Raw genomic sequence first — 22,307 nt, forward strand, 5'->3', positions numbered from 1 at the left:
TGATCGACTTCTTCATGTGTTTGACGTTGCGCTGTTTCTTCTTCAGAGATGTGATCCTTTCAAACTCTCCACTTGGTCCTGCTAATCCGGTTTCCCGTTTGATTTGCCTGTCAACTTGATAAAATTTCATGGCAAAATAAACAGTGAGCACTACGGTAAGAATAGCTGCAACAAACGACAGCAATACGAAGAGGAAGATAGCTTCAATGGACACATTTCCAGCACCAAATTGTGGCACTTCCATGATGCCATCAACATTAAATATAATCGACCAAGCAGCAGGTGGGATAGCTATCAGCCATGCTCCAATGATTATAGCAGCTACAACGCGAAGTGTCATTATCTTCTTATACTTGAAAGGATACATCTTACCTTGTCAGCTGCGATTATCACATATGACAAATTAACTACATTATATGGGATCAGCCGCAGCTTCATTATATAACAACTAACAAAAAAAAACTCTACGCCAAGAGCAAAACTGGTAATCATAGTGGCAGCCATCACGTAGTCAATTGTTATAACTATCATACCAGCTGTCAGTAGGTTGATAACAAATATATTGTGAGGTTTGTGTAGACTTCTTGTGGTCTTGATGGTATAGACCACCGAGCCAGACAGTAGTAAGATGGCTGGAGCAATCAACTTGAATGCCAAAGATAGGTAGGGAACATATCCTGGAAGATCGGGGCCTTGGTCATCCATCTCTTGGCTGGTTCCTGGTCCAGAGTAATTCATCCCACTCATGTTGCTTCTGTATTAGCTCTACTACTGTGAACACTAGATCTTCAACTGCACACACACTAAACTGAAGTACCAGTAATACCTGCTATTATTTTATTACTAGTAGATGAAGCCATAATGTAGATAGAGTATAAAGTGTGATTGATTGTTAACACAATGTTCACAACACAGACACCTCACACTTTATACCTCTTCTCTACTAATCTTGAGAGAATGTCACCACCCAGAAAAAAGTTGATAAAGACAAAAAAAAACATTAGATTGTGGCTATTTAAATAATATAACTATGTACTGTATTTCCTTGTACAAAAACCCAAGCTTTTATTTCCTTCCCAGCATTTTGACCCGGCCTGCTTTAATGTGAGACCAGGCGTATATTTTCAATTGGTCCAACCGACACTCAGCATTTAATCAAATTGGGTGGTGGTAGAACAGGATTACTGTAATGCTAAGACATAGGAAACAGCGATACAGTGTGTTGACTATATAAACAAGTGTAGGCAAAGCTGGGTAATAGCTATTTCATACATATCTGTATGCATGTGGACTCACCCGGAATACTCATGTGATTACTTGAGTACCTTCATCCCTCAGAAGGCTCTAAACTGACCAGTATGAAGAAGCAAGGGAAGCAACTAATTCCATTGATAATAGACTCAAGCAATAGCCCAGGACTCTACCTGAGACCAGGCATTTATTTTCTGAAGGTGCTGACAAAACCCCAGCTTATAATTGAGACAGGCGTTTAATCAAATCCGGCTTTTATACGAGGAAGTATGGTATAATATATACACTGACAAATATCCCTTTGTAGAGTTGGACTTCTGTTCTTTCACACAACAACCACATGTACATGCTACACACAATAAAATAACTATGTTTTTTTTCCAACTGCGTGAGTATCCAACCTAGAACGTAATTCTAATCCTCTATGCAAAAACAGCCTGGCAGAAAGACAAGACTAAGAACATACAAGTAACTATTTATAATGGCTGCATTCAGTGATATAAGGACAAAACTTTGGTACCAGATTCTATGAAGATTCTCTATGATACACTTGGCTGTCAAAATCACCAAAGGAATGTGATTTTTTGCACTCACACTTTGTAAATGAATTTGTGATAAAAATTGACTATTTGTTGGCACCGCGCCTTAAGCATTCAAAGTAAGCAGATTGGTTGAAGGCTACAGTATTGTTAACTGAGCGTTGAGTAACAGGCAGAACAGTGTTAAAACCTCTCATCCATCTGGTACCAACCATTCTATCCTTTGATGCAGCAGTGCTATAGAAGTTCATTTATGTTACAAAAGACATTAACAATCAAGTGTAAAGAAATACTAGAAGCTAAAAGGGATTACTATAATAGATAGAGGGGAAATCATCATCTATAGTGCATCGAACCTGTTTATTGGTATAGTATGGGCTAACTCTTCGAAGCTGGTAAGCCTATATTTAGGCTTTGACGCATACCTCTATACAAAGTAAAATAACTTCACAAGTATTATCAATAGAAAGATCCCACAGTCACTACATTACTCACAACTCCACGATAAAATGACACCAAGCATCGATGCAGATGGGTACAACGCCTTTCACCATACCACTTTAAAAACAGCCTTGTTCATCACATGTCCATCATGGCTGTACAATGCTTCATTAAACAAAGAATATTTTTGCCATACTTTGTGCTATGGCATTAAACTAAGCGACATAGAATCCTCATGCACTACAGAATCCAGTGGTGTACACGTGATCTTATAATGGACGCTTGTATCATTAAAAATACCATCAAGTTCAAGCAAAGACAATGTCGGCAGTTCATCGCTTTGTTTCAAAAGTGCTCTCTAGTATTGTATAAAACTGTTTTCATGTTATTGTAGAACATGAAATTAGGTTTTATTTCATGTACGTATAATATCCTGTTTTACAGTAACTGAAACCTGATGCTATGCCTATATTTCACAGTTATGTATCTTTTCACGTTTAAAATTAATTCCGGGTTCAAAGGATTAAAAAAGAGACATGCACAAAATTTAGTTTATTGGATAATGTGTTTTTTGTTGTTGTTGTTGCTGTTTTTTTTTAAATGGCTACAGGTTAAAGAATGAAAAATGTAAATTTGCTGACTGTTTTCCAGCTCAAAGGTACGTAGAAAAGTCCATCAGGGGTGGAGACATTTCAATTAAAGCTACGTATTTAGCTAAATATGAATAAAATCACTCTAATAAATCGTTTCAGTTAAATCTTACCATTTCTAGTCTGTACAGAAAGATTCGATGCATTATTGAAGAGTTGCGGAAGTCACAATAGCTTAATCAATAAATATTTTACAGGCACTTAACACATTCAGGTCTCAGGAGAAGTAATTTTGCACTGGAGTGAAGAAGTTTACAGTACATAGTTTGATCACTAAAAATTACAATCTTTTTAGAAACACAACTCATTGTAGACTTAGATTCGCAGCTGACTGGTCTCCGGAAACTGCTGAAACCTCCTTTAGAACCACACGTGTGTAATGTAGTGTGTGTGGTAGTACACGCACACTCTATTCTTATTAATGGAATAAATTACATCACCCAGGCTATTTTAAGACAAGTGGGGAAGTATAAAAGGACTAAACATGCAGTACTATTAAAATACATTAGTAATAGAGAAATTAAAGAATCATGGCAAGGCTTATAGCATTAGTAGCCCTAGTCAGTCTAGTAGTGCTAGTTGATGGAGAGTGTCAAACTAATGACGGACCTATTGATAACTGTGACCGGATTTCATATAACAAGGCTTCCACACACACAAAATCAAACTTACGATTTTACCAGAAATGGATTGCTGGTCTAATACACTATCATATTTCACACTGTACTTCCTTCAGCACTGACAAGTCTGGTTTCTGTAGCAGCTTTCTTCCGACCCTGTCAAAGCCACGAGTGTGAGATTGGCACCATTAAATGGCCATGGCTTTGTGATAATGGTGTGTAGTGAGCTGGGACTTCACAGAGAGCTCGCCAATAGTGTTCTCAGTCAATTTGGAGTAATTTGAGGGCCATGGAGGGCCCAAACTTGGCCTCTGGATTCCAATCGTCTTCTTACTCCATTTTATACCCGTATATTAAGACCACCATCCACCCCCACCCTCCCACCCTATTACTACCATCTGTGATATTATTACCCGCTCGAAAAAAGCTGCTCAAAACAGGGCAAAGTTTGGGTATCGGAAATGTATCCACCCACTCAGTGATAGCTACTGAACAGATGAACAATCGGTGCAAATTTTGTTTGCACAGCTGTAGACACTGGGAAGTTATTACACAATGATTCCTTAAAATCGCCATATCTCCTAACAAAGCTTTGTGCGTCGAAGCCTTGTTTTGTCAAATTCAGTCACAACTGTTGTTGTCTTGGCTACAATAACAACAACTACAATGTAAAGAGTTCAGGAGTCTACACACTATTGGTAACTTCTGTGGAGTAAAGTGTTCCAACACTAGAATATATTGTGATACTACCTCAGGAGGAGGAGGATGGACTGTTATTATGAGGAGACAAGATGGAAGTGTTGATTTCACTAATAGACTCTGGGTAGAATATGAAGATGGCTTTGGTGGCCTTGACGGAGAATTTTGGCTTGGACTAAGATCTATGAACTGCTTAACCAAACAAGGAAATTGGGAGCTTCGATTAGATTACCAGTTAGCTAATGGAACAAGATCTTATCTTCACTACACTCAGTTTGCAGTGGGAACGGCAGCAGAACAATATCAATTAACAATATCAGGATTCAATAGTCCTGGACTAACTGATATATTTGACGAGGGTATACCATTAAATGGTATGAAATTTTCTTCTCGCGATCGAGACCATGATTTGGTTTCTTTTAACTGTGAGGCTCAGCACAGAGGAGGCTGGTGGTACAACAATTGTACTCATCTTGAACTGAACACAATATACTCAAAGCTTAGGTTATATTTGAATGGTGCAAATCACCATGGTGTACCATTTGTGGAGATGAAGATCAGACCACGAGATTGTGACATGGACAATAGCCAACAAGGTTAACAAATGCACACTGGTGACTAAATGTGCTGTTTTTTTTTTGTTGTTGTTTTTGTTTTGTTTTTTTTTTTCTGTCGTTTTTTGTCATTTTTTGTGTCTTACTTGTATTGTAAAAGTCATTGGTATGTATTTATTTGCTTTCAAATAATCTATAGTATAAATTATACATAACGCACAAAGAACTACACACGCATCTTCATCACATGGGTATTTGTAGACAAAGTGAATGTGTGATGGTAGATTTCTGTTATAGCCATTGTATGCAAAAAATGATTATGATAGAGAAAAAAATATCCAAGAAAAAATAAAAGTACATGCACACATGTACGTGCATGCACATACACACGAACACACACGTACCTTCTCTAATTGCTCAATACTCTGGGTGACAGCAATCCCCTTATCAAATATGGCCACTAATGTGGTCTCAAAGTTCTCCAGTGGAGTACTGTAGTGGATACCACTAGCATCAATGATCAGGTCCAGTGAGAACAATGTCCCTCGTAATGGCCTAAGTGAACATGCAATAATGCAGTAGTGTACTATCATTGCAAACTGCTTTAACTGAACATATACACATTTTTTTTGTTTTATGATAGAGATTTTGAGATGATGTTCAAGTGTATTCAATCAAGAGCTGCCTTAATTTTTAATTTCAGCAGTCTAAGTGGTTTCTAGGCTAGCACTGATGAGAACTGAACTTAACTGTGCACATGTAATTAACACATTTGGCGAATACGTACAATGGTCATTTAGAAAGATGACGCTATTATACAGTGCATACCATACATACATACTACTACACTATAATTGTTATTGTTACTCACTTGAATACACACTGGTTGAGGTCTCCTTGCCATTCAAAATCTTCTGGTAGTTCCAGTGTACTGTATGTGGCATCATGGATCATATCACAAAACTGTTGTAGGGAGCTCTGTACTAGTGTCCTCAGTGTGTCCTGGTGACGAAACAAAGTGTGTAATGGTTGGTCTAAACAAACACAACAAGGAAAAGCCGGCCACTCCTGCTTAGTGAACCAGCACTGGGACACCTCGAGTGTTTTGATTGAGTCAGCACAGGAAAATCCTCCTGGAGCAGGACTAGTATTAGTAACTTGCAGGAGGCTGTACCATGTCTACAGGTGAATGTGTGGACACTAAAAGTCCAACCTGGACCTTCACCCACTGTGTGAGGCATGGACAGTTGGAATTTGGTTCTTGATTTACCCTACCAATGTTACAACTGGGTGAGCTGCTTTCCCAGTTGACGCCAGGCCCATCCCCACAAACACATACATACTTGCATGCAGAATTTAATCAACTCCATTAATTTTCTCAGCTTGGACTGCAGGTATATCTCATAGTCAGTCTCCTGTAGGTTGAACCATCCCTTGTTGACACTTTGTAGACTATCTCTGACTCTGTTTCTCAGAGTAGGTAGCCATGTCTCCTTCAGGTAGGTCTGTACCTACAAGGAGTACAAAACAATTGGAATTAAAAATATACGTGTACACTGTATTTAGCATGCATGCACGGACGCATATGAACGTGCACACAGATGCATATGCGCGTGCACGCACACGCACACACACACACACAAACGCACATGCATACACACAAACACACTTGTATAGTAGCTTGTGATTGAGCTTGCTGAAACTCCTCCAGTTTAAGATGTTTAGTTACTCCACTATGATGGAACAGGTGCATACTCACTACCCTACCACACTCAGTACGGACATGGCTGAGGGCATCTATTGCCTCCTTGCTGGTTAACAGGGATAAGAACTTGAAACGATTACGGATCTGCTTGTAGGGGAATGATGGAACCTCAGGACACATACCTATAAAGAAAAGTAGTAGAAAAATGTACTAAGATATACAAATCTGAACCTTCATTCAAAAAATATTGATTTATAGGGGTGAAAAGTGTGTGTGTACTATTAGACTATTTGGAGATCAACAAAAAACTACATGTATGGTTACATACGGAAGACACACAATTCAACAACAGTTGTAAATTGACACTTAGTATACTAACCAGTTTCAGGCACCACCTCAGGTTCAGGGTCGGGTAATGTCACAAATGGGAAAAGATCAGGTTGTGCTGTCACCGTCTTATCAAACAATATCCTATTGTGTGACCGGGTAAACTCTAAACACACCTCCTTACATAACACCTCCGACACTGCATCCATCCTATAATAGAGACCACCAATACATGATCATATAGTATTACAGGTTTTTGCAATTGAATTCGGCGACTTTGCAATTGAATTCGTCCCGTTTGCAATTGAGTTCGTCGGTTTTGCAATTGAATTCGTCCCGTTTGCAATTGAGTTCGTCGCTTTTGCAACTGAATCCGTCCCGTTTGCAATTGAATTCGTCGGTTTTGCAATTGAATTCGTCGGTTTTGCAATTGAATTCATCGCTTTTGCAGTTAAATTCATCTGTAACAAGAATGGCAGCTGGAGGAAACACGAAAACATGATGTAGCAGCTGCTACAAGAACTTGTTCAAGTACAACAGTAGTAAACAACTCTTTATAAGGCAATAATTCTTCCTCTACAGCCTATCCAGCAACATTCCAAACTCTACTACACCATTCGCGATGGGTGTGGTCACTCACGAGCAAGTTAATTAACTTGTCAGACAGCTATCAACTTCGCGTACTACCAGCTCCAATTACTTTCTAGTGTCTCAAGTGTAACTCTCCAAGGCATAAATAGTTCATCTCTTAATGAACGGTTGGTTTCTTGGAGCCGTTTTGTTTATGACGAATTGTAATGCAAACGCGACGAATTCTATTGCAAAACCGACTAATTCAACTGCAAAACTGACGAATTCAATTGCAAAACTGACGAATTCAATTGCAAAACCGACGAATTCAATTGCAAAACCGACGAATTCAATTGCAAACAGGACGAATTCAATTGCAATACCAACAAATTCAATTGCAAACAGGACGAATTCAATCGCAAAGGCGACGAATTCAATTGCAAAAACCTGTAGTGTATGTATACTACTAGATGTCATAGATTGCCATATAAGCCTCTGTTTAGTGAAGTAAAGTTTACACACACAGTGACACACACACACACACACGCACGTACTGATCTTGCTTCAGTCTTGGTGAAGAGCGAGCAGTACTCACAATCCTCTGTACAGAATCAGAGTCCAGTTCAGCCATCTCATCAGTTGGCATACAGTCCACATACAGGTGATATCTTAATAATGCTTCAGTCTTTGCTCTGCTCATGTGAGCGTGGGCAACACGACGTGTAAACACTGTTGGGTCTTCAGCGAGGAACATCAGTCGTACACGAGGTATCCAATAATGTATATCATCCTCTGATTCAATGTTGGAACCAATCTTTGGAATGGTTGGAAATAACTGTGTAGAAATGTTGAGATAATGGTATAACACAAGTACATAGCACACGATGCTCACGTGATACATATGGGAATAAATGAATACTGATACAATAGATCCCAACCCTCAAATTTGAAACAAAAGTAGACTTAGAGTATTTAAACAGTATACTGTATACAAATGAATGGGCTTCAATTATCCATTGTTGTTGATGTGGCTGAGTGTCCATACTACAAAGTCACACCACGAATGCTCAGTAATGTGAACCTGACCTTGCATTTGGAAATAATATGAATGATTCCTCTTTATAACAAGTGTTCATCAAGGTCTACGTAGCTTGCTCCTTCTTTGTGGCAAGGTCTAACAATGAGGTTGCCTCAACTCTAGCTGGACACATAGTTAAATAAATTTAGTGTTTTATCATTGCTTAAGGCCACTAAGGTTGGATAAACAACAGCTGACACAGATTCTTAAGGTATGTTATACCTGGTTTATTCTGAAGAGTTTGTTTCAAGCCCACCCTGTACAATTCCAGTCTGTAAAAATACATTAAACTACACACCTGCTTTTGTTCAGTCACAACATTTTCAACATCTTCAGACGAGGAAGATAGTTCTTTCTTCTCATCACCTGATCCACTACCACTACTGTCAGTTGATCCTTGTCTGACAGCTGGCCTGGCTTTCTTGTCTGATGCTGCAGCAGCACCTGATGGTGGCTTCTTACCTGCGAAGGTACAGAGGTCTTATACCATGCATACTATACGTACCACAAATACACATGAGTATACACATCTTTGTATAATCATATCAGTACATTCGCAAACACACACACACACCTCCTCTTATTGGCTGTACTTCACTGGGTTGTTCCCTCTTCACAAGGTATAACTTCCTTTCACAGTTATAGTCCAACATTCCCACTGGCACCCAGTCATAACGTGATGGCTTTGGCTTCTCTGAGAACTGGACTGCTTTAGATGAGCCCAATGACTTGTACTGACCTATAGAACAATACACCAACATATGGAATATTCTTTTGTTAGTAACTACTGTACAATTGCAACACTACTGTTGTATAGAGTGAATGTGCTGGTGTGCTTATTCCTAATCTAAAACTGGAAAACTTCCACCATAGGATGTCTTGCAACTGATCTGGCTGTACTACAAACTGAAAAGACAGTATAAGCCTTACAATACTGTACATGTTGTTTTGTATATTGCCACAGCAGGTTTGCACAGTGGAATTGGATACTTTGAGACCAACCAACCATGTACAGTACATCACAAGGGATGGGACCTTCGATTCATTACATAAGTGTCTGAATTGTAGGCGTCCTCATTTTTAGAGTGTACAAGTTAACAGGTTCCATTGTATGCACAATGTGCGTACTGTATAGATCTGTGTTGTTGTATGTACATACAATGTGTTTGTACATGCATATGTTGTCTATGCGTGTGTATGACAGTATGTATAGCAGTGGATTTAGTACCAACAGTCAACTTACGGGAGGGCAGTTTTCCAGTGGAGGTCTTAGCAGGAGGGGCACCTGATGGTGGTCTAGGGGCTAGTCCAGCAGTCACCTTATCATCACTACTAGTGGATGATGTTAATACTGGTAGTAGTGCCATCCCTGGAACTGGCTTATGTCTATCACCATCTAGTAGTAGAGGTATTACAACAGTGCAGTGTGGTGCCATGACAAGGTTATAAACGGACACACAAACACACACACGCGTACGCGCACACACGTGCTACTCTATACCCACAAACAGACACACTAACAGTCAAAACTCAATTAATATTGGTTGCATAAATATAAAAGTTGCCATATGTCTTAAAGCATTTATGTGCATTGATTATAATAATGTGAACAATATTCAATAATAAGGTATATAGGACCACATATGCTCACCTATTCCTAGTGCAAGCCACTCTTCAGGTGTCCTACAGTCAAACTCAGTATTATCAAACACCTCTAGGGGTAGGAATGTCGGGAACGTTGGTTGTGGTCTGCTACTATGACCCTTGACCGTTGCACCACTACCCACACTAGCACCAGATGACACACTAGAATTAGGGGTAGCACTGTTCTTCCTCTTGTCACGAGGTAGAGGGACAAGATCGTCACTGTTGATCTGGTAGTGACTGAGTAACTGGTTGAGATCTTCTTGTTTGTATTGTCGTTTACGTCTAAAGAATTATATACAAACAATAAGTATGTGAATGAGCTTTACATACATATGCGTAAACAAACACACACACACACACACACACACAAACAAACAACATGCATGTCACACTTATTTATAAGACATCTACAAATACTCACCGTTCAACTTCTACTTTCCTTGGAGTGGTACCAGATGGCACATTATATTGTACCTGTACTTTAGGGTCAAATGACCTCTTAGCATAATAGTCGCTAGCTACTAGCTGAGTAGTGGGACCATGTGTCTGTGACTGTAGTATTGACTGGAAGTCTTCGGGAACCTTGAACCTGGTCACTATCAAAAAGACGGCACATTATTACTATTATTGGCACATTTGTATCATACATATGGGAATTAATGCATCATGTGCGTACTGTATGAGGTAAAACTTGGAGGGAGAAATTTTTGACAGAACTTTCTTTAAAGTTTCAAAATTTTGATTATTAGGATAAGCACAATATGGTACATACCATTTACATCCTAACTTGGCAATCGCCAAAATATTACCAGACAATTTTAACTCTGCCAATACAAATAAGGCTGAATACAAATAAATAACTTAGTGTTCCGTGAAAGTGTATACCGTACGCAAGGAAATTTTGATGTCAAAAATTTTGACGAATTTGACGAATCGGTTTAATTCGTCAAATTGTTGTAAGCGCTCTTAAAAGTACAGGTATTGCCTACAATTTCTGGATTTTCGTCAACATTTCATTCGTCAAATCTGCTGAAGTCTGAATTTGTCAAATTTTTCTTACGTCAAAATTTCCTTGCATACAGTACCTATATCTTACATGAATTTCTTATTTACAAACGTGAATACTAACAACCTATGTATCTAACCTTCTGGAAGATGTCGTTCCCTTTGGCTCTGCCACACCAAACTTTGTTTAGTTCGAGGACCACATAGAACATCCTACATATTCACAAAACGCACTGAAGTACATCAGCTAATACAGTAATAAAAAAACACTACACAATAAACAGGACAGGATGGCCAAGTGGTCTAAGGTGCTGGGTTAAGGCACCAGTCACTTTCGTGGCGTAGGTTCGAATCCCACTCCTGTCATCCTTTTTCTTTTATTTTGGAGAACACATGTAGACTACACGAGCTTAAAGCAGATACTTTTCCATGCAATGGGGACAATACACATACACACACAGTACATTATAAGCTAAAGATTCCAGCTGTAGCAAAGACAACTGTCTGAGCAACATGGATAAATTACCACCTCTGTTTCCCCCCCACTAATTTCATTAAGCATAATTCAATCATCATCTCATGTGTTCGGAGCATTATGTTCAGCAAACTATGCCCAAAGGTAAAGGCAATCAAATCAACTTTAACACTCAAATTTTTAATGAAACATCCCCTGTAGTTAGTGCCACCCATCACTAAACCTTGAGGACTTAAATTCAAGCTACTACAACTTGCGCAGTAAAAGTGCATCCCCAATTATAATCTGCAACTACGACACAAACATTACACACACACACACACACACACTCACTCCAAGTTTTTGTGAAGCACCTACAGTGGCTACATCAGAATAAAAACCACGTTGAGGCGCGTTAAATCCAGTATCGGGTCGGCTTCCCCCGCTCTTGGGCGTGCGAGGCAGTCGCCCTCTCGTGCCCTGACTATCCGCGTTCCTACTCATATGCAAGCAAACTCCGACAAGAAGTAACGTATATCAGTCCCATCGTCTCCACCTTTGTTGAGAGAGAATTTTTTGACGGTTGACAGGGAGAATTTCAAAAATTTTGACATACATTTTTGCGTCCATTAAAAAATGTTGTACTGGTGGCGCAGTGGTTCGTCTTTATGACAAATGCTAGCTGGAAATGTCGTTTTTTTTTTTTTGTTCGCAGAATTTTATGGAATAGGTTTATTCCAGGGTGCCAGACATTATAAAACACGTGCACGGAGAATGTACGGAAACAACAATATCCGTGTTATTATCGCCACTTGGGAGGTCTCGCGATTATCAAAATTCTACAAGCTCGATTGACTGGAAACTGTGTGCTGCATTCAACCTTGCTGCATTAAAGCGTCAATACTGTCTACCGTGATTTATTTTGAAGTTGTTGATTGGAGCAGCGTAGTTTGGTGTAGCCACACCTAAAACAAACCGAGACAAACACTAAGAAACTTCCGGTCCGCGTTAAGGGGAGGAAGCGAGAAAAACAGTTTTGAACTAGCAAAGTAATGGCTAGTGCTGAGGTCTCATCGCCAACCAAAGTCAAATTTGATGCAGAAGACGTAGACAAGGTGCGGGCGCGTCAACCGCCTACCCAGAGATACGATCGTAAAGAGGTACAAAAACGTTTGGACATCGAGCAATGGATGGATGATCAACTAAGAATCTTATTTGGCTGTCAGGTTTGTTTATGTGTTAGTACTGCATAGAAAACCACTCCAGGAAATTTTCTGTTCAATACATCAATATTAAAAATAAAATTGTGTGTTTGCTAAAAGTCTATGCAGGGGTTTGTGGAAGTAAGAATTTGAAACAGAAGGGTTTCTGTTCTATAGAGAAAGTTGTTGTAATGTAAGGATTGTTTTGTAAACAGATTAAATGTTTTAAGCTTGTATGGCTTGCAAGGAAAGCACAAGGCCCCATATTTTTTTTTTTTGAAGCATGCAATTACAGTGTAGCATTACCTTGAAAGCTTCAAGTGTCACTCAAATCCATTCGCATACAGTGAAGCCATGTGTATTATGGACATCTTGTGACCGACCAAAAGTTTCCTGATTTTCCAGATCAATATGCATACTAAAGAAGGCTTTGGGACCATTGCAAAGTCACCAGATTATGTGAGTGTCAAAAGTATCCACTTTCACTGCACACAAAGGCATGTGTGCAACATAGTCATCCAGTAATAATAATAATAATAAATAAATAATAGTCTGAAGCTCACAATAATAATAATATGTAATGGGTGATTGATTTCTGCATAATCAAATAAAGGTTCTTTTTAAACAAATAAAAGATTATAATTTTATGAATTTGCATACCAGGTTGTGTTATAGTTAATGGAAGTGAAACGTGGAGTTTCAAATATTGGGAACCTATTCTAGATACCAATCCCAATGTATCCTTTATCTGTGTCCTGCTTGAAAATCCCCAGGTGTCCACAGTATCCCATAGTAGTTTAACACAGAGATGTTTAATAATTCTATGACCTATTAACACCTGTAGTGTTGTGTGTTGCACCTTGAATACTGAAATATACAACTTCTTGGAACCTCACCTTCAATAATAAGGACACCTGTATAATCCAGACACTTTGTTGAATCCCTTAGTATTGTATGTAAACTGACCTTGAAAATCAGGGCACTTTTGGTTGCTCCCAAGTTGTCCCCTAGAAAGCCGTGTAGTACTGAAAATACACAATCTTGCAAAAAAAACTTCTGCCATAATAAATTGCAAAAATAGGTTAGTGGTTTATCCGCTCACAGTGGTAGCTTTAATAATAATCCTACAGTACTGTGTATTAGAGATCATTGTGCTTTCTCACAAACAATATCAGCATCATGATACCTTTTTAGAGTCCTTTTGGCAGTATCAGTTGGGTAGAATCAAGCCTCCCGTGTGACCCGAAACATTTGCAATAAGTTATTCTGTGGAGGCTGACTGACTTAACTTATAGCTACATATGGCCTTGAATTTTTCTCTGTTAGATGTCGCTTTAGCCCAATCAGTGCATACCACAGTTCATAAAATACGCACATCATAGACTTACCTTTGTCCTCCCATTTCTTTTGCTGACAATACGAGGTGTTGACTTGCAGTAGTGCGTCATGGCTTCTCACACATGTATTTTCTGTAGTGATTAGTTTGATTGCAGAGGTGCTTCTCGTGCTGTTCTTCGTTTGTAATGCTATGTAACAGGCTGAACATAGCTGAAAACAAAGCATAACGGCCACTTTGCTTTTCAGTAAATGGCGTAGTTTAGGGTGGGTGAGACGTTCAGATGAAAATTTTATTTTTGTGAACTGTCTTTTGTATTTGTTGTCTATACAAGCTTAAATCTTTGGCTTTTATGCTAGCGCTTAGAATGCAATGATTAGACCTTGTTTACAACGTGTGTTGCTTATTTGTGCAAGTTACATGGTTAATTTGGTGGTTGAAAGGTCTAGAGTTAGTATAGTAGTGTTTATGTGTGAAATGACATCATAGCAACAATGGTTGTTAAGTTATGTTAATTGTTTCAATTTGTGGTTGCAATGGTTAGTAATGGCACCACACCAAAGTTCAAGATATTTTTATATCATACCTTTTTTGGTGATAATTAGTCATAATTACATCACGCGTTTCCTGTTATTTGAAATTCAAATGTGGTTAGCTACACCTCTGCAAAATCATAATGTGGGTACCTGTTTTTTGACATTGATTTGTCATCCTATTGAAATAACACTGAAACCTGTATAATTATTAAGGATACGTTTGGACAAAGTTTACATGCAAAGGGTGTCCAGATTATACAGTGTCCTCATTTTCAAGTGTCCTGATTATCAGGTTTCACTGTAGATACCCCACCCTTTTTGTTTACATGTAGTCCCTTGATTTAAGGCCCGGTAAGTTTTGCTGTTTGCGGTTGTCCTTTTTGAGGTAGAATTGTAATGGTATGCCAAGCGTCCTTTATTTGGAGGATAGAGATATGTTGTGCAATTAGGAACAGAGGGATAGCTGTTTACATGGAATTCAGATTTTTAACAGTATTTCCTTGTAGGGAGACCCACATGTTTTCTAGCATTTCTGAAATATATATATATATATTTTACATACATGCAAGCAAATAACAAGGTCATGCAACCATAAAGTTTCCCTTTAGTGTCAAACTTTTGTCTCTTGTAACCTTGACCCTGGAAAAATTAATTTCAGGACTACTTACTAACATCAGATAGAGTTGAAAGTTGTATGCCACTAAACTGCTTCAGACTCCACTTTCATCAGACTTCTACGTACGTACGTACGTATGCATATATGTTAGCATGAAACACTTTGGGACCTGTCATACGTGTGTAATAACTGTCCTACAAAATATGATTTATTTCGTGCTATATATTTTACTTATTTGATAGTGTGTCATTAACATAGTGATGTTAATTTATTCCCATGATGGGTGTACCATTGCTATCACATGCAAAGCTGCATAACTATTTAATGCTTCATTAAAATCTCCATCATGTCAAATATCTGTGCTTGATTACCTATCAATGCTAAGAGATGTCATGCATACTTTACCTTAGCTGGGTAGGTAGCAGATACTGTAGGTGCCTTCTAATTCTATTAACATTTTCAAATTTAATATTCCTCAAATATCATGAATAGAACCTGACCATTCAAGCATACAAACATTTTCCATATACCTAGTCGTATCGTATTCCAGCTACAACCATATCAGAAATCTATCCCTACTTCAAATACATGCCACTTCCAACCTGTTCTGGATTTCCTAATTTGTGATGATGAAACCTTATTAATTGGCATATGGGACCTAGTTAATGGGCCACTGTAATGAAGTAGTCTTTAGCCCTGCTTGACACAGTCACTATAATGAGATGGTGTTATTAATGAAGTCATGGTAAGCTTGGGACCTACTTGACATGGTCACTATAATGAGGTGGTGTCATTAATGATGTCATGAAGTACATCTTAGTTAAGATGTTTAGGACCTACTTGACATGGTCACTATAATGAGGTGGTCTTAATAGGGAGGTGACCACTAATGTCCTCAGTATAGCTCAAAACACACACAACATTCATTTTGACTATCAACTGAGGCTGTGCCTGGGGAATGTATGGTAGTTATATGTGATCTTTACAAAGTGATCTCATTCGCTGTACATCTTGTGTGTACTACATTCATGTCTAGCTAGGGCTGTTCCCATTGGCCAATTTGTTAGTAAAACAACCATGTTGCCAGCCACACCAAGTAAAGGAATTTACAGTGAAATAGTTTTATGCCCTACCTGTACATTATAGTGTGGTATGAATGAAATCTCTAATAGTTTATAGAATTGTTGTACAAGTCAAAAACTTGTTTGTGGTCTGAATTTGACATTTAGTTGCTACTAGGGCTGAAATGGTCATGTTTTCTTTAACATAATTTCAGAGAACTGATTTGTTATGGATACTACATGTATCTATCTATCATACATTTTATCTGTATGCATTTGCCGTCATGGTGTTACCTCTTGATGACAAATGCATCTTGTGAGCTGATAAAAATGGGTCATGTTATCTTAACGAGTGTTCGAGTACCAATATTACTATCCAATTTCCAAAATAAGTATCCAATCATTTGCAGTATTTGTTTCAGCCCTGGTTGCTATGAAATCTTCTAAAGTACAATGTACCACTACAAATACCAGTAATGAGGCTTCTTTTAAAGTGTTGTACTTTTATAATGTGACAGAATCCTTCTAACCTCTTGGTAACTTGAGAAGCAAAGCCATGGGATGCTGCTAGAGATTCCAGTATACTGACTTTTTTTTAAATGTATTGAACCGCTGGTCACTGCTTTGTGACAGTGCATGTAGTGGAACACCTCAAAAAGGACAGCTTGATACCTTGACTATTACAAGGCTTCTCTGTGGTAGTACAATACATGTATCCATGTATTTTGACACCTGAAATCAGGACACCTAGGATACTAGTCCATAGTCCCATTTGTACTAGATTTAGACCACTGACATCTCAAGATGTCTAGAACAGAGAGCTGGGTTTCATTGCAATATAGAGCATTAATTTGGCAAGTTGGTCTGGCTTCGACATGTTATCCTAATACTATAACTTAATTTAAATAGTAATTTGCTCACAAGATACACATATTGTACACACTTCCTATACCATATACAAAGAGTACATATTGAATTGTGCCTCAAGCTAAACTAATTGTGCTACTACATGAGGTTAAGTGGCAAGTTGAATGCTACAAAGTGGTACAAGTTTGAAGTTGTTCTACGGGTAGTAATGGACAGGTAGTGGGAGTTCTAAAAATCTATTTCAAGGGCTTCCCTTAAAAGAGTAGTAGGCACCACTCTACTTTACTCAAAATTATTTTGATGTGGTAAATAGAATGTATATAATTCACAAAATGACTTTGATGCTGGTAACTTTTACCGCTCTACTTAATTTTTCTGGAGAAAGCTCTGCAATTTGGTACAAATGAGGTTGTTGAATGAATAATGCTTCCACCAGTATTGTATGTCCTCCACACCCACTTCTTCGTGGAGGCGCTTATCGCAGATAGCACATCCGTGGTCACCAAAGTGGTCTCACATGAAATAGGCCAATGAGAACGAAATTTGAATGGAATTTCTCACTTTTGATTAGTTATTTAGTCGAATCCAAAAAAAATTGCACAATCCACAAGATCAAGTCTAGGGTCTGGTGTATTGTCTACCTCTTTGTCATGTAACGTCCGGAATAATTGGTGTTTTAACAACAAGAGGTAATAATCTGAAGTGGTCTTTGCTTTACAGTACTATGTTGTTACAATGATTTAAAGTCTTGTTAGGTATTACCAAGAGTTCAAAGTAAAGCACTAAGAATGCTGCTTCTCTTAAATCAACACAATTTCAACACCTATGAACACACTTCAGTCCATGAAGCCAGGTGATGGAATTATGTATTCAGGATATGATGCAATCTTTGAATACAGTGAATTTTGACAGCATTGGATACTCTCTCTGTATATGAACTCTTGGTAGACCCATTCAGAAGGGGTACTCATAATATGTAATTGTTGAGTGCCACCCGACGGAAAATTGTCTGGAATGTGCCATATTTCCTTGGTTTAATGCCACAGCGTTTAACCAAGTAAATATGATACATACTAAGAAATTAAAAGGAGTTCCTGAGCTACTAGTAGTCAAGCTTTAAAAGCAGTAAGGAAGTAGCTACATAAAAGGAAAGTTGTATGAGTGAACTGTCACTAATTTTGTGGTTTGAAGTGGTTCATGAAATAAGTTTTCATGATTTTGTGTGTCGCTCACTATCACAAGCAAGGCTTTTGTGTTTTTGCCAGGCTCATGAAAATGCAAAATATATATATATATGTATGTATTTCATAAAGACATTTATATTAATAAGAGACTCATTAGAACAACACTAACATTTCAGTGAAATACCACACTATTTGCAAGTTTTTCACATTATTATAGTGAAATTTAAATGCACTGGGACAACCTATACCTGTACTTGTACTGTTTATTTGTTCATACCCCCTGCAGTGTATGTATGTTCGTATGTATAATACATACAGAGTGTGGATCACATGTGCCTTACTGTTGTCTCACATTGTTGTTACACAATGCTAACAGTATTTTATGTGTCCCATTAGAATGACAGTGACTCTTATCCCGAGCTTGATCTGGATGATGTTATGAAGATAGAAGAAAGTAGCCGAGAACAGAAATTACAGGTAAAATTATATTGCTGTAGTAGAACCAGTCTGACATTTAAGGTAAACGATTTTTTTTTGTAATGTGTAGACTTTACAAAAGTTTTGTATGTATTAGACCAACATTTATATTAGTCACCTTTGGACCAACATTTCTTGACTTTATTGCACAATGACCAGTTTATATAGCCAGGTTACTTTATTATAATGGTGGCGTAATTAGGCAGACAGGTTTGCTATTGTTACCTCGGTCTTTTTAGAGGGGTTAAGCATTCTCTTTGCTTGCTGAATATAGCTTACATACAATGTGCGGCACTCCTGCAAATGTACAATTATGGTTTAGCATTTATCCAGTATTTAGCTTGTACAAAGCTTTACATCAATCATGTTAAGAAACCCATAAGATAGCTTAGTACAATCCACAAATACATGCCATTTGAATGGTACACATTAACACTCGTCATGTACTATCAGTCTAGCACCTCATTGTCTGCCTTGTCTAGTAGTATGATTATACCATAAAATAGGAATGTGTGCGTGTATCTGTGTGTGACATGTGTACTTTCCTATACACTATAGTACGTTCACGTTGAGCTGAATCCTCAAAAACATTTAATAACTCATGGATGCAATTACACACAAGCTCGAAATTTGGCTCATTTGTAGTACTGCTTGACCCGCTAAAAATATTTCAAAATCTTGTTGTTCAAATGTTTGGCATAATATTTACGGCCAATCAAAATTTTCACAACACATTTCCTATGGGGAAGCCGTATAAGTACAGTGTCCATTACAGCCCTTTCCCGATATTGCAATGGAGCCAAACCATATGTGTCTGTTGTTGGCACCTTTGCTGTTACTATTAATAATCTGGTTGGCTGAAATGTTAACTCTGATGAGAAAAAATCCACTTTTAGTTTAGCTGTTTTTCAGGATTCAGCTCAACGTGAACATACTATAATACTCATATAGTACCTCTGCCTGATACACAAGTCATGCGACCTTCCAAACAGGAAGGGATGAATAACAGCAATGGTGGGGCATTATGCCGCTGGTGTACATCTGAATTACAGGCGGTCTTTTGTGCATCCGCACAGCAACCAGTGCCACCCATGTCCTCATTATACTTTGCCATCCTAAATACTTACACTAGGGCTGAAACAATCATGTTTTTTAGTATTCGAGTATTCTCTAGAGTTAATGATCGAGTACTCACAAATACTAGTTACTTATACTTGTAGTCATTTGATGTTTTATACTGACTTGAAATAGTTTACAGCTTTTCAAGTAACAACAATGATGCACACACTGTATTAAAGTACTGATGTTAGAGTTCCTAGCAAGAAACTATGCCAATCAAACTCTATAGCCTTCATTGTGTCACTCCCTGATGGCAAATGCATCATGTGAGCTGGGTCATGTGATCTTAACGAGTACTCAAGTACCAATTTTACCAATTTTACCTTGACAAGTATTTGCAGTATTTGTTTCAGCCCTACCAAATACACACTAAAGGTGTTGTCCTGAAAAAACCTCCACAGGTGTAGCATGTCGGGTGTGTGCCAAATAACACATACATGCCTGAGCTGTACATGCTTATCATGTAGTCATCAATATTAGCTTGGTAGGAGCTCTCTCTCTCTCTCTCAGCACACCTTGAGCCAGAAGAATGTTTGTTAGGGGAAACCCCACACTATTTAATTTACCTATTAAATTACTAGTCTAGTCAACACTTGTGAACATTCTCAGTCAAAGCTAATAAGCCATAACTGATATCAGTGGTGATATGTGATCTGTCTACAGATGTGTACACAACTGAAATGTAATGTACCTGTGACACTCAAACAAAAAGACATTGAGGGCACCTACATAATCCAGACACTTAGTTAAGGTTCTGAAGTATCCCTTAGTGCCTAAACTGACCTGGAAAAGTAGAATTTTGATAATAGGACAGAACACTTTCATCTGGTGAAAACATAATTAACTTAATCCAGAAACCTTTTTGCAAAATAGTCCTTTACTTTTTTCCACAAGCAGGATAGTACTATGTAATGGTAGAAAGTCTTGAGTCTCTTTTTGTGCGTATATGTCATGTATAACATTTGGCTTTCAGCATGTAGTTCTACCCCCAGCTTGCTTTTTTATGTACATGTGAGCAATTTCCAACCAATTATTGTCTGGTACTCTTCACATATTAAATTATGTATGAACTATAATGCACTGTTGGCTACTGTGTACCATGCTGACTGCTCAGTATGCACAATTGTTGTTATCATCTGTAGGATTATTTGAGGGACTGTAAGCAACCATCAGAAGTACCAGTAAGTCGTGCTGGACGTGTTTATTGTGTACTGTGTGAATTGTATGTGTAGCGCAAGGTAGTTCACATGCATGCATTAACTATGCACCCACATACAGTACTTGTTGTGTGCGTGCTTGCGTGCACGTGTGTGTGTGTGTGTTTCCATGCAGTGTGTGCAAGTAAGTGAGTGGAGTGAGTTGAAATGGTCACACACCATCTCCAGGCCAACTTCACACCAAACTTTCATTGCTGACTGGATCTGGGAAAATGGTCTTATCACCTATGACAGCAGATTTGATCCTTTTTTTTTTACCGAGAACACAAAGCCACATGAATAAACTACAATAAAATTCAGATAGACGTAGTGTGCTTTTGCTAGCTGCTTTTCCCAAGTACAGTGGCAACTTGTACATGCAGTCTGCCGCCTTAATGGAGCCTGAAGTTGGCTGTATATGGCTGTGCAGCTCCATCGTGTTGAATAAATACCTGTGCTGTACTGTATATCTATCTCCTTAGCCAGTTTCGATACCTGAGTGGCCCATAACTTGCTCCAATTCATCCCTACGCCTTCCTATTTTAGAGAGCCTCTTTCCCTCCTCCGGGCCCCCATCTCCCACCACTTTTGAGCTTGCCTGATACATTTGGTTTTAAATGGCAGAAAACTTAGCTGTTGGCTACTTGCATAGTGGATGATCATGAAGGTAAGGAATTGGTGTAAAATTTGGTACACATAGCTTCAATGATTGATAAGCTGCATATGTACTTAAATCGGCATTTCTCGATACTTTCAAATACAATAGGCAATAAGACCAGTTTCCCACAAACTACTCCAATGGTACAGACCTCATAAAATAACTACAAAACGTTCATGTTTGTTTGTCTACAAAACACATAGTTATAATATTTGCTCTCTTTTTTTACATAACAAAGGTATTGTGCTATCATTGTTTACATGTTTTATTTGGCATTGTCAGGAATCTAATATTGTAATATTTCTTTTAGGAATTCATTAAACAGCTATTGGAGAAGTTACAGTCAGTGAAGCCAAGCTGACAATACACAGCTTATAGTGATGCCATTTTTAGGACTATTGTTAAATAGTATACTATAGTTACACTGTACATGTACTAGTCCTATTGTAAGTACTGTTCTGCAATTGCAGATTTTAAAATGTGGGTATATGAAAAAAAACAATGCTTGAAAGAGA

At 38.2% G+C, this 22,307-nt stretch overlaps 2 protein-coding genes across 3 annotated transcripts in view; one reads left to right on the forward strand and one right to left on the reverse strand.

Annotated features, from left to right (window-relative positions):
- LOC136247455 (dynein axonemal heavy chain 1-like) overlaps window positions 1-12,317 on the reverse strand; it is an 83,486-nt gene extending 71,169 nt beyond the window's left edge. Inside the window, exons 1-13 of one of the 2 annotated variants that reach the window (XM_066039168.1) lie at window positions 11,895-12,317; window positions 11,227-11,299; window positions 10,503-10,677; window positions 10,086-10,363; window positions 9,678-9,830; window positions 9,009-9,173; window positions 8,733-8,896; window positions 7,911-8,191; window positions 6,839-6,996; window positions 6,424-6,641; window positions 6,098-6,265; window positions 5,626-5,756; window positions 5,159-5,309 (exon numbers count right to left, since the gene is read on the reverse strand). In XM_066039168.1, coding sequence (XP_065895240.1) covers window positions 5,159-5,309; window positions 5,626-5,756; window positions 6,098-6,265; window positions 6,424-6,641; window positions 6,839-6,996; window positions 7,911-8,191; window positions 8,733-8,896; window positions 9,009-9,173; window positions 9,678-9,830; window positions 10,086-10,363; window positions 10,503-10,677; window positions 11,227-11,299; window positions 11,895-12,044 — 2,265 coding nt within the window. In that variant the 5' untranslated portion in view covers window positions 12,045-12,317. The remainder of the gene's footprint in view (window positions 1-5,158; window positions 5,310-5,625; window positions 5,757-6,097; window positions 6,266-6,423; window positions 6,642-6,838; window positions 6,997-7,910; window positions 8,192-8,732; window positions 8,897-9,008; window positions 9,174-9,677; window positions 9,831-10,085; window positions 10,364-10,502; window positions 10,678-11,226; window positions 11,300-11,894) is intronic. The other variant, XM_066039169.1, reaches the window with a different exon arrangement.
- LOC136247458 (protein phosphatase 1 regulatory subunit 14C-like) lies at window positions 12,308-22,307 on the forward strand. The gene is made up of 4 exons (XM_066039173.1): window positions 12,308-12,766; window positions 18,739-18,819; window positions 21,081-21,119; window positions 22,103-22,307. Exons 1-4 carry the CDS (start codon window positions 12,593-12,595, stop codon window positions 22,151-22,153), a joined length of 345 nt encoding a protein of 114 aa, XP_065895245.1. The 5' UTR covers window positions 12,308-12,592; the 3' UTR covers window positions 22,154-22,307.

This window comes from Dysidea avara, chromosome 2, assembly GCF_963678975.1.
Source record: "Dysidea avara chromosome 2, odDysAvar1.4, whole genome shotgun sequence".
Classification (NCBI taxonomy): Eukaryota; Metazoa; Porifera; class Demospongiae; order Dictyoceratida; family Dysideidae; genus Dysidea; species Dysidea avara.

Bases quoted from the DNA above. Each gene is read 5' to 3' on its own strand.
- LOC136247458 (XM_066039173.1), top strand. From the start codon at position 12,593: ATGGCTAGTGCTGAGGTCTCATCGCCAACCAAAGTCAAATTTGATGCA. The intron at 12,767-18,738 runs GTTTGTTTATGT...GTGTCCCATTAG, and splicing joins GAATCTTATTTGGCTGTCAG to AATGACAGTGACTCTTATCC. The intron at 18,820-21,080 runs GTAAAATTATAT...TATCATCTGTAG, and splicing joins GCCGAGAACAGAAATTACAG to GATTATTTGAGGGACTGTAA.